Consider the following 14,426-nt stretch of genomic DNA (forward strand, 5'->3'; position numbering starts at 1 on the left):
GATTATATAAATTTGGAAATAGATAGAACCTAAATAAATAGTAAAAGTGCTTCCCTTCACCACAAAGAGATGCTGAAATGTCTTTCACTGGTGCGTTTGACACATCTCGCAAGTTACGTTTTTCCAGGAATTGGCAAAAGTACACAGATCACAATTCCAATACTCTATTAAAGTTTGCACCTCTGATAGGCCATTCTCTAATGCTCTAACCAGCTTCTCAAAGTAATTTTTAGTAATTCCCGTTAAGCTCTTCAGCTTTAACTCGAATTCTTCGAAATTTACTGATCCCTCAGGATCTTTGAGAAACTGCCTCACTTCCTTCTCAGCATATTCATGAAGCCTTTCAAGACCAGCTTCTGCTTCCCCTTGCAAAAACTCGAAAAGCAGCTTCTTAGCCTTCTCACCCCTAGGCAGATAGTACCCATATGCATAGGTCCACTTCAACACTCTTCTACATTCAACTATTTGTTGCCAAGCCTCTAATATGAACCTAAGCTGAAATTGGGTTTTGCCATAAATCTCACCAAGCTTCTCAATCTGCTCGGTTATCACCGTACGCAAGTCTGAAACAGCTTTTTGCCTTGACAAGTTATTAGCTGCCCATCTTTCATAGTAATGATTGTATTTCTTTACATGTCTCTTTGCCTTTTTTACCTCTTTTTCCTTATCTTCCTTATAACCATTACATTTCCTATGCTTACGCCAATCACCAAGACATATCCAGCAAAACTGATGATTACAGGGTGGATTGCATGTCATGTGCATACACCCTGCGTTTTTTTCAATTGGTTTTGCACACTTGGGACAAGGCTTTGTTTGAGCCAATATCCAAGTCTTGGTTTCAGACTCATCATGGTCCTTCCCTATCCATTTAGCCACTGTTTCGCAAACCACTGGTCGATGAGCATCCTCAACACAATTCCAACAAAAACTAAAATCACAAGCACAAGTCACATCCCAACCTTGATTATCATCGAACTCAATTGCGTACTCGCAACCCGGACCAGGACACCACTTGATCTTCTTATTCTCCTCGACATAAGACCTGTACAGATAAGTCGAATACTTCTGCTTTTCCTCCTCAAAAACCAAACTATTCACCATATCTCGATCAACAACCGCAGAACAAGACATGTCGGGGCACCTCAGCATCAAACATCCAGGACCATCGTTGATCGAAGTCCTAATATAACCTCGAAAACATTCGACACAATAAGGATGACCACATGCGGCAGAGACAATTTCATCACGTGTTGGGAACAAATCGAAACATATTCCACACTTGACTTCAGTACTGTCAAGTGGGAATTCGATGATGGGTAATAAACCCAAGTTTTTTCTGACTCGATCTTCATCAGAAAACCATGCCTCGTGAACCTTAACAGCACTCCAATTATAGTGACGGAGTAAAATTGTTGCGACGGCTTTTGATACAGAGAGAACCGTGGCAACTTCTGCAATAGTGTTCTCTTGGCGTTCACGTATATCTGATTGCTTCAACACCGTGTAGTTTCGGTCTGGAGGACCTTCAAGACGAGGCCTTTTAGCAACAGGACTATCGGAATCAGAATCCATGGAATCCTCTTCTTTGATCAACGAGTCATAGTTACAGTCAGTGTTGTTTGCATCTTCGCCGTAATAATCGTTGACCTCATTGTCGCTACCGATGTTGATCTCGTCGCCGGACTCCATGGCTTAAAAATCAAAGCTTTGAGTGAAAATCGAAAACCCTAACAAAAGAGAGAGAGAGAGAGAGAGAAAAAGTGGGATTGTGTTTGGGTTTGGGTTTGGGTTTGTGTTTAGCCGGTTTGGGTGCTTACTTTTGTTGAAGAACAACACTTTACTGATCAAAATGCCTTACAAAAGGAGTGAGAGATTACTCCACAAAAGTAGCAGCCCAGTTGTAAAAGAGTTTAGATACTATTATACTACATTACTTATTGGTATTATCGATTATGATTCCTTTATTAGTCCAAAAAAAAAGAAAGTTAAAAAGTCACCGGGGGAATAAAACCAACAGTAAGAGGTTAAAAATTCTTAAAAATTCTATGACTACGTATAAAATCACATTTTTTTTGTCACAATTGACTACATGTCAAAATGTGAGTGGTGACGAAAAAGGGTTACTTTATATAAAAGTACAAACTATCAATTATAATCTACCACGTAGAATAAGTGCTAGTTTGGATAGCACTTATTAGTGCTGCGTCTGCGTTTCTTCAGTTTTTTTTTTTTTTTTTTCCTTTTCAGCCGCAATGGTTGACCCGTTTTTCTGTGAATAGTGCACTTGTGCACTGTTCACGGGTCCCACAAACTTCACTTTTTATCAACTTTTTCATTAAAAATGGGTCCCACCGTACTATTCACATATTTAAAAATTATTTTGTTACAATATTTTCAGTTTTCAGTTTCAGCAAAATAAGTTTTATCCAAACAGACCCTAATTGTGGTAAAAACTATAATTTTTTTTTTTATATCATACTAGAATTACTTGTACAAGTCTTGTAAACGGAACAAAAATGTTTAAGTTATTAAAAAAAAGGTGAAGATGTACAAAATGTTTTGAAAAAAATCTTAGGGTTTACTTAAGTTTTTTTTTTTTTTTTTTTAAATTATAAATAGTTGCAAACCCTGCTTGCCCGAAATATATAATTATTAGGTCATTTTCTATAATTTATAAGATTTTGTTAATGAGTATCCTTAAGATAATTGTTAACAAATTATTTTAGGAAAGTTTTTACATTGCTTTTATGGGAAATAAATAAAAAATGTCAAGATATTGATTGTTTTTTTTTCCTATAAAAACTTTCATACAATGATAAACTAATAAATGTCCTTATGGCATCCGTTAACATTTTCCTAATTTATATTTTGATATTTGAAAATTGTGAAATACAAGAATTAATCTAATATATTAAGATTCATTGAATTTGATTAATTATTTATGTCATAGGAATATTTTAGGTTAGTTTGATTTACAAAACTAATTGACCATATTTAGGTCATAATTAAACAAAAAGTATTGAATTTAATAATTATATTGGTTAACATCAAATGGTTGATTTAGTGATTTTTAAAGTTTCATGATATGAATGAAATTTTGGATTTGAAACCTCTTACCAGCATCTTGAGGTCTCGAGTAATTATTTCTTGTAATAACTTGGTGTGTGTGGGATGAGATAGGGGGATTGCATATATCTGAGAAATTAGTTAGATGTTCGAAAATGTCTGAATATATTCGTTCGTCATATTGATTGTGACATAATTTTTTATTATTGGAGAAGTTGTTAATTTTTATTGTGAATGTTTAATTCAACCATAATTTGTTTACTAATTTGTACATCTACAAATCAATTGAACAAATATTGCATATTACATGTAATTCTTCATCACTATAAGGGTAAAAGGGTACAATTGGAAGACTTTAGAAGGAAAGTCTTTATTCAAGAATGACTTCATGTGGCCAAAGTGAGACCATAGTGTACTTTTTATGGCACTTCGTATTGGAGTTGTCAAACACCAAGTTTTTTCTTGTGCTATTCTATGATTGAATGCGCTTGTTTCAATGTAAAATATTTTCATTAGATGAAAATATTTTTGGAAAAAAGATTTGTTTTTTGATCCATCAAGATGCAGCCTAGTGGTTTGGAGGTTAGGGATGAGTTGTATGCCCGAATATTCTAGGTTCAATCCCCACAAAGAATTTCTCTAAATTGGCAAATACACAATTTTGGTGGGTGAGGTTGTGTTTCCACAGTTTACTCTCTAGGAGTACCATCCAAAGGACTCTACCTTAGTGAGGTCCCACGTCATTGTAAAAAAAAAAAAGGTTGTTTCTAGTGTTTGATTGCTTCTTATTCTCGAAAATGTTATGGGAAACATTTTTAGGGGTTTAACTTGTATGAAAAATAAGAAAATTATAATAATAAAAAAACTTGAAAATACAATAATCTCACAGTACATAAAATCAACAATAACATCAACATAGAATCTTACAAAATTTGAGCCAATTTGAAAAGTTACTGGTGATGGTGTAACTAGATTGGCGCGGCACATTGGTTTTTCAGACTTACAACTTGACTTGTCTTCCTCATTTTGGTCTCCACTACATTACTCTCCCTTTTCTTACCCTGAAAACTTTTGTAGGTTACATAAGCAAAGCCTTTCAAGGGTGTGTTTGGATACCGCTTATTTATTGAAAACTTATTGCTGAAAATACTGTAGAAAAATAATTTTTAAATGTGTGAATAGTGCTGTGGAACCCAAATTTTACTAGAAATCTACGTTTTGGTGAGTTTGGTAGTCCGTAAACAATACCCATGGAAACCACTAAAAAAATGCAAAACACATAGATTGAGCAAAACGCCCAATCCAAACTCATGCCAAGTTTCACTAAGAATTAAGATGATGATTTTGGTGAGTTCAATTAAGACCTCGATCTATAGGTTTCTCCAACAATTATCTAAAAATAAATAAATCTTTTTAATTTTTTAATTTAATTTTTCGTGAGCAATGCTATATGCACTATTTATGAGTAATGCTATTCGCACATATTAAAAATTCTTTTTACCTAATTATAACCAAAAGGCTAATTAGAGAGTTCACATATCTCAAAACATGGGATGCTCTGCTCTCCTAAAAGGGAAAGATTGTAAACCCAATAGTATCAACAATAATCGAATAGACAGAGCAATGAGAGATTACAAAGAACAACATAATGGATCTAAAACAGATTATTTAAATTTGGAAATAGATAGAACCTAAATAAATAGTAACAGTGCTTCCCTTCACCACAAAGAGATGCTGAAATGTCTTTCACTGGTGCGTTTGACACATCTTGCAAGTTACGTTTTCCCAGGAGTTGGCAAATCACAATTCCAATGCTATTTGAAAGTTTGCACCTCTGATAGGCCATTCTCTAATGCTCTAACCAGCTTCTCAAAGTAATTTTTAGTAATTCCCGTTAAGCTCTTCAGCTTTAACTCGAACTCTTCGAAATTTACTGATCCCTCAGGCTCAGGATCTTTGAGAAACTGCCTCACTTCCTTCTCAGCATATCCATGAAGCCTTTCAAGACCAGCTTCTGCTTCCCCTTGCAAAAACTCGAAAAGCAGCTTCTTAGCCTTCTCACCCCTAGGCAGATAGTACCCATATGCATAGGTCCACTTCAACACTCTTCTACATTCAACTATTTGTTGCCAAGCCTCTAATATGAACCCAAGCTGAAATTGGGTTTTGCCATAAATCTCACCAAGCTTCTCAATCTGCTCGGTTAGCACTGTACGCAAGTCTGAAACAGCTTTTTGCCTTGACAAGTTATTAGCTGCCCATCTTTCATAGTAATGATTGTATTTCTTTACATGTCTCCTTGCCTTTTTTACCTCTTTTTCCTTATCTTCCTTATAACCATTACATTTCCTATGCTTACGCCAATCACCAAGACATATCCAGCAAAACTGATGATTACAGGGTGGATTGCATGTCATGTGCATACACCCTGCGTTTTTTTCAATTGGTTTAGCACACTTGGGACAAGGCTTTGTTTGAGCCAATATCCAAGTCTTGGTTTCAGACTCGTCATAGTTCTTCGCTATCCAATTAGCCACAGTTTCACAAACCACTGGTCGATGAGCATCCTCAACACAATTCCAACAAAAACTAAAATCACAAGCACAAGTCACATCCCAACCTTGATTATCATCGAACTCAATTGCGTACTCGCAACCCGGACCAGGACACCACTTGATCTTCTTATTCTCCTCGACATAAGACCTGTACAGATAAGTCGAATACTTCTGCTTTTCCTCCTCAGAAACCAAGCTATTCACTATGTCTCGATCAACAACCGCAGAACAAGACATGTCGGGGCATCTCAGCATCAAAGATCCAGGACCATCGTTGATCGAAGTCCTGACATAATCTCGAAAACATTCGACACAATAAGGATGACCACATGCGGCTGAGACAATTTCTTCACGTGTTGGGAACGAATCGAAACATATTCCACATGTGACTTCAGTACTGTCAAATGGAAATTCGATGATGGGTAATAAACCCAAGTTTTTTCTGACTCGATCTTCGTCAGAAAACCATGCCTCGTGAACCTTACCAGCACTCCAGTTATAGTGGAGGAGCAAAACTGTTGCGACAGCTTTTGATACAGAGAGAACCGTGGCAACTTCTGCAATAGTGTTCTCTTGGCGTTCACGTATATCTGATTGCTTCAACACCGTGTAGTTTTGATCTGTAGGACCTTCAAGACGAGGCCTTTTAGCAACAGGACTATCGGAATCAGAATCCACGAAATCCTCTTCTTTGATCAACGAGTCATAGTTACAGTCAGTGTTGTTTGCATCTTCGCCGTAATAATCGTTGACCTCATTGTCGCTATAGATGTTGATCTCGTCGCCGGAATCCATGGCTGAAAAAACAAAGCTTTGAGTGAAAATCGAAAACCCTAACAAAGAGAGAGTAAAGGTTGGTTTGTGTTTTCGATTTTTTTTTTTTTTTTGCCAAAGTGTATGGCCAGTTTGCGTGTGCTTTGTTGAAGAACACTTTTTTTTTCTTTTTCTTTTTTGGCTGAATTTGTTGAAGAACACTTTACTGATCAATATCACAAAGATAGCAATTGAATAAAAAAAGAGTTTAGATGCTAATAAGCTACATTACTTATTGGATTATTGATTATGATTCCTCTATTAGTCCAAAAAGAATAGTAAAAGGTATCCGTGGAATAAAACCAACAGTAAAAGGTCAAAAAAATTCGTAAATACGTTAAAAAATAATAATAATAATGCTAGACCATTGAAATTGACACAAATTTGTGCCACAACTTACCACGTGGCGAGTTGTGATTGGTGAAGGTGTGATAGTGAGTCATGTGAGGACACACTTTCACTAATCACAACTCGTCAGACAACAAGTTGTAACACAAAGTTATGTCAATTTCAATAGTCCTAGCACTACTCTAAAAAAAACCACAATTTTTGTTACAATTGTATATATGGCAAACAGTAAGCGATGGAGAAAAAGTGATGGTTTATGTGAATAGACGGTTAATCACAGTCTACAACATAAGATAATTGTAGCAAAAATTATAGATTTTTTTTTTTTAATGTTTATTAGAATTATTTGTAAGTCTTGTAAACGAAACAAACATGTTTTAGTTATTAAAAAAGAAAAAAAGAAAAAAAAAGGGAGTAAAGGTAGACAAAATGTTCTAAAAAAAATTCTTAGGGTTTATTTAAGTTTTTCTTTTTTATTACAAATAGTTGCAGATCCCTATACTTGCCCAAAAAATATAATTATTAGGTCATTCGATATAATTTATAAGGTCTTACTAACGGTTGCCCTTAAAACAATTGTTAACAAATTATTTTAGGAAAGTTTTTACACTATTTTTAAGGAAAATAGAAAAAACTGTTAAAACATTAATTTTTTTTTTTTTTACCCATAAAACTTTCTTAAAATGATTCACTAACAAATGACCCTAGGATATCCGTTAACATTTCTCTAATTTATATTTTGATATTTGAAAATTATGAAATACAAGAATCAAATATATTAGGATTCCTTGAATTTAATTAATTATTTATGTTATAGGAATATTTTATGTTAGTTTGGTTTTACTAAACTAATTGACCATATTTAGGTCATAATTAAACAAAAAAGTATTGCATTTAATAATTATATTGATTAACATGACTTAAGTTTCATGATATGAATGAAATTTTGGATTTGAAACCTCTTACCAACATCTTGAGATCCTAAGGGATTGCATATACCTAAGAAAATAGATACTCGAAAATGTTTGAATATATTCGTTTGTCATATTGATTGACATAATTTTTTATTATTGGAGAATTTGTTAATTTCTATTGTAAATGTTTAATTCAACCATAATTTTTTTACTAATTTGTACACTCCAAATCAATTGAACAAATATTGCATATTACATGTAATTCTTCATCTTTATAAGGGTAAAAGGGTATTCATGGAACTAAGCTCATTAGAAATGAGAACTTTTGCCAATCAAATTGAAAAGATTGAATTATTTACTTTGGTTTTGAATTTGTCATCCATTTTATCATTATAAAAAATGAAAGACTTTAAGAGTCCGTTTGGTTGAAGGGATATGAAAAAGTAGAATGATAGAAAATTAGAAGGGGATAGAAAAGTGAGAGGATATAAAAAAATTTAGTTTTCTCTCATATATGTTTGGTTGGGGGGATGGAAAAGTAGAGAGATGGAAAATTATGAAAAATGAAGTTGATATAAATTTACAATTATGTCCCTATTAAATAAAACAAAAGACAACACAATTTTTTATACACTTATTTCAAAAAAAATTATATATGGACACTTCACTTTTTTTTTAAGTTATTATTTTATAATGCAGAAGTCGGATCCAAAACTGGTGAAAAAAAAAAAAAAATGAGGAGCTAACTATGGAAGAAATTGATAAAAACAAAAGATAGAAGAAGACAAAAAGTGAGATGAGCAAAAAAAAAAAAAAAAAAAAAAAAACCAAACAACGAAGTGAACGAACAATGAATAGAAAAAACAGAAAAATAAAAAGATGAAAAATACAAAACGAGGGGTGAAAACAAGAAGAAGAAGAAAAAGAAATAATTATTAAAAAAAATAAAAAGAAAAAAGTGATGAACAACGTGAACTAAAAAACAAGAAATATTACTAAGTTGGTTGAAGCAAAGTCAAATGCCAATGGTTACCTAAGATTTTCATGTTCAACGTTACAAAAAGAGGGGCAAAAATGTAATTGAATAGGTTGAAATAAAGTCCCCCAAGTTTCCTTTCCAAATTAGAGAGATGGGATTTTAGTGGGCCCGGTGAGAAACCTAGGCCCCACCAAAATTTCCTTCCACTCTCCCTCCCAACCAAACACCTCTCTCACCTTTTTTTTTTTTTTACATAAATGCACTTTTAGTCTCTACATTTTGAATTTTTTTCATTTTAGTCCCTATATTTTTTTTTACCACTTTTAGTCCCTAAACCAATGAACGCTCTTCATTTAAGTTCTTGAAGCACCATTCCGCCACCAAACTAACGGGGAAATTGACAAATGAATAAAATAATAAATTTTTTTCCACGTTGGACAATAAAATAAAATTTTTTTTTTCGTCACCAAGTACGTATTGTCTCTTTTTTTCGTGTTTTTGCTAGCCTTTGCAATCAAGGTGTTGTCCATCTTGCCCGATGTCAAGCCTACAAGCACGAATCCCATGCTAGGTGCCTTGACTCAAACCATCATATATACTTGTCGCATGGGTTTTGCTTACTTAGTCATGCTCTCTGTCATGTCCTTCAACCTTGGAATCTTCATAGCCGCCCTGGCTTCCATTTCTAACAAGTACCCGAAATATACAAAAGCATAAACCAAATTATTCACCAACAAGCACATCCCAATATTTCCAATCATTATAAAATCCTATACCTGGAAAACAACACACACACACACAGTGAACAAAAAATAGGGAACTGTAGGGAAAACATATAGTTCATTTGCTAATTGCTAGGATCCACTCACTCACATACCAGCTGTTTTTATAAACTAGGGACTATATTAGGTCCCAACCTCACTAGGTAAGAAAATACTTATACGGGAGAACACACTCATAATTGGTATATATATACCAAAAAACATAATGAGAATAAAAATAAAAAAATTGACAGCAAAATGAAAAGGCCATTACAGACTTGTGTTAAAGCAGAAACAATTAGCCAATACCCCTACCCCTGTTACTACATAATTCATAGCAGACTTAGGGGAATGGTTTCAAAGTTCAAACTCATGTTTAAGTAATATGTGGATTTTCATAGTTTGTGGGTAGGCATTAAAATTGTGATGTGTTAACAGAAAAACAGTTGCTAAAATTTCTGCTGCATTAAATTTATGCTGCTAAAATTTCTACTGCAAATAAAACCTGCTGCATTGAAAAAAAAAAAAAAAAAAAAAAAAAAAAAAAAAACTCAGTAATACAAATAAAACCTATTGCATTGAAAAAATTATGCTACATTGATTATACATATATAAGGTTATCACTTTCTACAAAACAAAGGGCATTGTTCCATAGTTAACCCTATCACCATTACCATCACTTTCTACAAAACAAAGGATATTGTTCCATAGTTGACCCTATCACAATTACCATCACTTTCTACAAAACATTGGGTCCTAGCAATTAGCAAATGAACTATATGTTGTCCCTGCAGTTTCCTATTTTTTGTTCACTGTGTGTGTGTGTGTGTTTCTAGGTATAGGATTTTATGAGGATTGGAAATACTAGGATGTGTTTGTTGGTGAATAATTTGATTTATGCTTTTGTAATTTTTGGGTACCTGTTAGAAATGGAAGCCAGGGCGGTTATGAAGATTCCAAGGTTGAAGGACATGACAGAGAGCATAACTAAGGGGGTGTTTGGATGGCCTGTTTCCATAATTCATAACTCAAAAATGGTGGGACCCATAGCGAGAAGTCTGTTTGGCACCACCATCACCCTGTTTCCATAACTCTATTTCCATCACTCAATTTTCTGATTTTTGAGTGATGAGTTATGGAAACTGAAAACATATTTTAGCTGTTTTCAGTTTCCATAACTCATAACTGAATGACATTTTTGTAATTAAACACATATAGAGGACCCATTAGTCATAACTCAGCTGCACCTTTTGACCAATCTACTTTTTCTTTCTTTCTTCTCCTGGGTTCGGTCTTAGGTGTCTTCTCTTTTTTCTTTTTTTTTTTCCTGGGTTCGGTCTCAAGTGTCTTCTTTTTTTTCTTTTTCTTTTTTCCTTTCTTCTCCTGGGTTCGGTCTCAAGTGTTCTTCCTTCTTCTTCTTTTTTTTTTTTTTTCCTTCTTCTTTCACTAGGTTCAGTTTCTGGGTTCTCTTTTTTCTTTTTCTTTTTCACTGGGTTCGGTGATCTGGGTTTCTTTCTTCTTCTTCTTCTTTTTTTTTTTTTTTTTTCACTTGGTTCGAGTGATCTGGGTTTCTTCTTTCTTTTTTTTTTTCTTTTTTTTTTCCTTTCTGTTTCGGGTTTCTGGGTACTGGGGAAAAAAAAAAGCTACATTGACTGACAAGTATGGAGCCCACAAATAGTGTGAAAAATATTGAGTGATGGTAACTAAGTGATGGTGCCAAACGGGTGTAGTATTTTAAAGTGATAAGTGATAAGTGATGAGTGATGAGTGACGGAAATTGAGTGATGAAAAATATGCATCCAAACATAACCTAAATAAGCAAAACCCATGCGATAAGTATATATGATGGTTTGAGTCAAGGCGCCCAACATGGGATTCGTGCTTGTAGGCTTGACATCGGGCAAGATGGACAACACCTCGATTGGCTAGCAAAAACACGAAGAAAAGAGCCAACACGTACTTGGTGATGGAAAAAAAATTATTATTTTATTGTCCAATGTGGAAAAAAAATTATTATTTTATTCATTTGTCAGTTTCCCCGTTAGTTTGGCGACGGAATGGTGCTTTAAGGACTTAAATGAAGAGCGTTAATTGGTTTAGGGACTAAAAGTAGTAAAAATAAAATGTAGAAACTAAAATGGAAAAAAGTCAAAATGTAGGGACAAAAAGTGCATTTACGCCTTTTTTTTTTCACCCTTCCTATTTCACCTCCAACCAAACGAAGCTTAAAAGTAAAGTTGTTTAAGAATGACTTCATGTGGCCAAAGTGAGACTAGAGTGTACCTTTTATGGTCCTTTGTATTGGAGTTGTAAAGTACGAAGTTTTTTCTTGTACTATTCTATGATTGAATGTGTTTAATCAGTGTAAAATATTTTCACTAGGTGAAAATATATTTTTTTTATCCATCAGGGTGCAACTTAGTGATTTGGAGGCTTGAGGTGAGTTGTAGACTCAAATATTCTGGGTTCAACCCCCACAAAGAATTTCCTTGAATTAGCAAATACACAATTTTGGCAAGTAGGGTCATGTATTCATGGTTTACTCTCTGGGGGTACCATCCAAAGGGCTTTGCCTTGGTGAGTTTCAACGTCATAAAAATAAAAATAAAAATTGTTTCTAATGTTTGATTGCTTCTTGTTCTTGAAAATGTTATGGGAAACATTTTTAGGGGTTTGACTTCATGAAAAAAAATAAGAAAATTATAATATAAAAAAACCTTAAAAATACAATAATATCACAATACACAAAATCAACAATAACATCGACATAGAATCTTACAAAATTTGAGCCAATTTGAAAAGCTACTGATGATGGTGTAACTGATTAGTGCGGCACGTTGGTTTTTCAAACTTACAACTCAACTTGTGTTCTTCATTTTGGTCTCCACTACATTACTCTCTCTTTTCTTACCCTTAAAATTTTTGTAGGGTACATAAGCAAAGCCTTGCAAGTTTCACTAATAATTAAGATGATGATTTTGGTGGGTTTAATTAAGACCTCGATCTATAGGTTTCTCCAACAATTATCTAAAATTAAAACAAACCTTTTTAAATTTTTTATTAAATTTTTCATGAGCAATGCTATATGCACTATTTATGAGTAATGCTATTTGCATATTTGTACCATAATTGTACACATTATGAGTAATGCTATCTACTTATCTTTGTCCTCAATTCGAAAAATAAAGCTAGGGTCAGAATACTCAGAACAAACAATTTATTAAACAAAATTGTTTAATCAGAGCATGGAGTAGAGGAGATAAAAATAATTTTCACCAAAAACATATGGGACGATCTCCAAAAGATAAAGATTGTAAAACCATTAATATCAACAATAATCGGATAAATAGAGCAATGAGAGATTACAAAGATGAAAGAACAACTTAATGGATCTAAAATAGATTATTTAAATTTGGAAATAGATAGAACCTAAATAAATAGTAATAGTGCTTCCCTTCACCACAAAGAGATGCTGAAATATCTTTCACAGGTGCATTTGACACATCTCGCAAGTTACGTTTTCCCAGGAATTGGCAAAAGTACACAGATCACAATTCCAATACTCGAAAGTTTGCACCTCTGATAGGCCATTCTCTAATGCTCTAACCAACTTCTCAAAGTAATTTTTAGTAATTCCGGTTAAGCTCTTCAGCTTTAGCTCGAACTCTTCGAAATTTACTGATCCCTCAGGCTCAGGATCTTTGAGAAACTGCCTCACTTCCTTCTCAGCATATCCATGAAGCCTTTCAAGACCAGCTTCTGCTTCCCCTTGCAAAAACTCGAAAAGCCGCTTCTTAGCCTTCTCATCCTCAGGCAGATAGTACCCATATGCATAGGTCCACTTCAACACTCTTCTACATTCAACTATTTGTTGCCAAGCCTCTAATATGAACCCAAGCTGAAATTGGGTTTTGTCATGCATCTCACTAAGCTCCTCAATCTGCTTGGTTATCACTGTACGCAAGGTTGAAACAGCTTTTTGCCTTGACAAGTTATTAGCTGCCCATCTTTCATAGTAATGATTGTATTTCTTTATATCTCTCTTTGCCTTTTCTACCTCTTTTTTCTTATCTTCCTTATAACCATTACAGTTCCAATGATTATCCAAATCACCAAGACATATCCAGCAAAACTCATAATTACAAGGTGGATTGCATGTCATGTGCATACACCCTCCTTTTTTTTCAATTGGTCTTGCACACTTGGGACAAGGCTTTGTTTTAGCCAATATCCAATTCATGGTTTCAGATTCATCATGGTCCTTCGCTATCCAATTAGCCACAGTTTCACAATCCACAGGTCGATGAGCATCCTCAACACAATTCCAACAGAACATAAAACCACAAGTACAAGTCACGTCCCAACCATGATTATCATCGAACTCAATAGCGTACTCACATCCCGGACCAGGACACCACTTGATCTTCTTGTTCTCCTCGACAAAAGACCTATAAAGATAGGTCGAATACTTATTCTTTTCCTCGTCCAAAACTAACTTATTAACCATGTCTCCATCTATAGCCGCACAACAAGTCATGTCGGGGCATCTCAGAATCAAACATCCAGGACCATCGTTGATAGAAGTGCTAATATAATATCGAAAGCATTCGATACAATAAGGATGACCACATGCGGCTGAGACAATTTCATCACGTGGAAACAAATCGAAACATATTCCACACATGATTTCACTGTCACATGGAATTTCGATGATGGGTTTATCAAATAAGCCCAGGTTTTTTCTGACTCGATCTTCGTCAGCAAACCATGCCTCGTGAACCTTACTAACACTCCAATTATAGTGACGGAGTAAAACTGTTGCGGCGGCTTCTGATACCGAGAGAATCGTGGCAACTTCGGCAATAGTGTTCTCTTGGCGTTCACGTATATCTGATTGCTTCAACACAGTGTAGTTTTGGTCTTTAGGCCCTTCAAGACGAGTCTTTTTAGTATAAGAATCATCGGAATCCATAGAGTCCTCTTCCAT

The 14,426-nt window shown here is 34.4% G+C and overlaps 3 protein-coding genes across 3 annotated transcripts; all 3 read right to left on the reverse strand.

Moving 5' to 3' along the window:
• LOC126712163 (probable E3 ubiquitin-protein ligase ARI8) lies at positions 1-1,893 on the reverse strand. The gene has a single exon (XM_050411375.1). It carries the CDS (start codon positions 1,690-1,692, stop codon positions 85-87), a length of 1,608 nt encoding a protein of 535 aa, XP_050267332.1. The 5' UTR covers positions 1,693-1,893; the 3' UTR covers positions 1-84.
• A 2,658-nt stretch (positions 1,894-4,551) lies between these two features.
• On the reverse strand, positions 4,552-6,632 carry LOC126712164 (probable E3 ubiquitin-protein ligase ARI7). The gene has a single exon (XM_050411376.1). It carries the CDS (start codon positions 6,417-6,419, stop codon positions 4,884-4,886), a length of 1,536 nt encoding a protein of 511 aa, XP_050267333.1. The 5' UTR covers positions 6,420-6,632; the 3' UTR covers positions 4,552-4,883.
• Positions 6,633-12,893: 6,261 nt separating this feature from the next.
• On the reverse strand, positions 12,894-14,426 carry LOC126699965 (probable E3 ubiquitin-protein ligase ARI8). Its single transcript, XM_050397949.1, has one exon. The coding sequence runs from the start codon at positions 14,424-14,426 to the stop codon at positions 12,924-12,926; it is 1,503 nt and encodes a 500-aa protein (XP_050253906.1). The 3' UTR covers positions 12,894-12,923.

Source organism: Quercus robur, chromosome 2, assembly GCF_932294415.1.
Source record: "Quercus robur chromosome 2, dhQueRobu3.1, whole genome shotgun sequence".
Classification (NCBI taxonomy): Eukaryota; Viridiplantae; Streptophyta; class Magnoliopsida; order Fagales; family Fagaceae; genus Quercus; species Quercus robur.

Bases quoted from the DNA above. Each gene is read 5' to 3' on its own strand.
- LOC126712164 (XM_050411376.1), bottom strand. From the start codon at position 6,419: ATGGATTCCGGCGACGAGATCAACATCTATAGCGACAATGAGGTCAAC.
- LOC126712163 (XM_050411375.1), bottom strand. From the start codon at position 1,692: ATGGAGTCCGGCGACGAGATCAACATCGGTAGCGACAATGAGGTCAAC.
- LOC126699965 (XM_050397949.1), bottom strand. From the start codon at position 14,426: ATGGAAGAGGACTCTATGGATTCCGATGATTCTTATACTAAAAAGACT.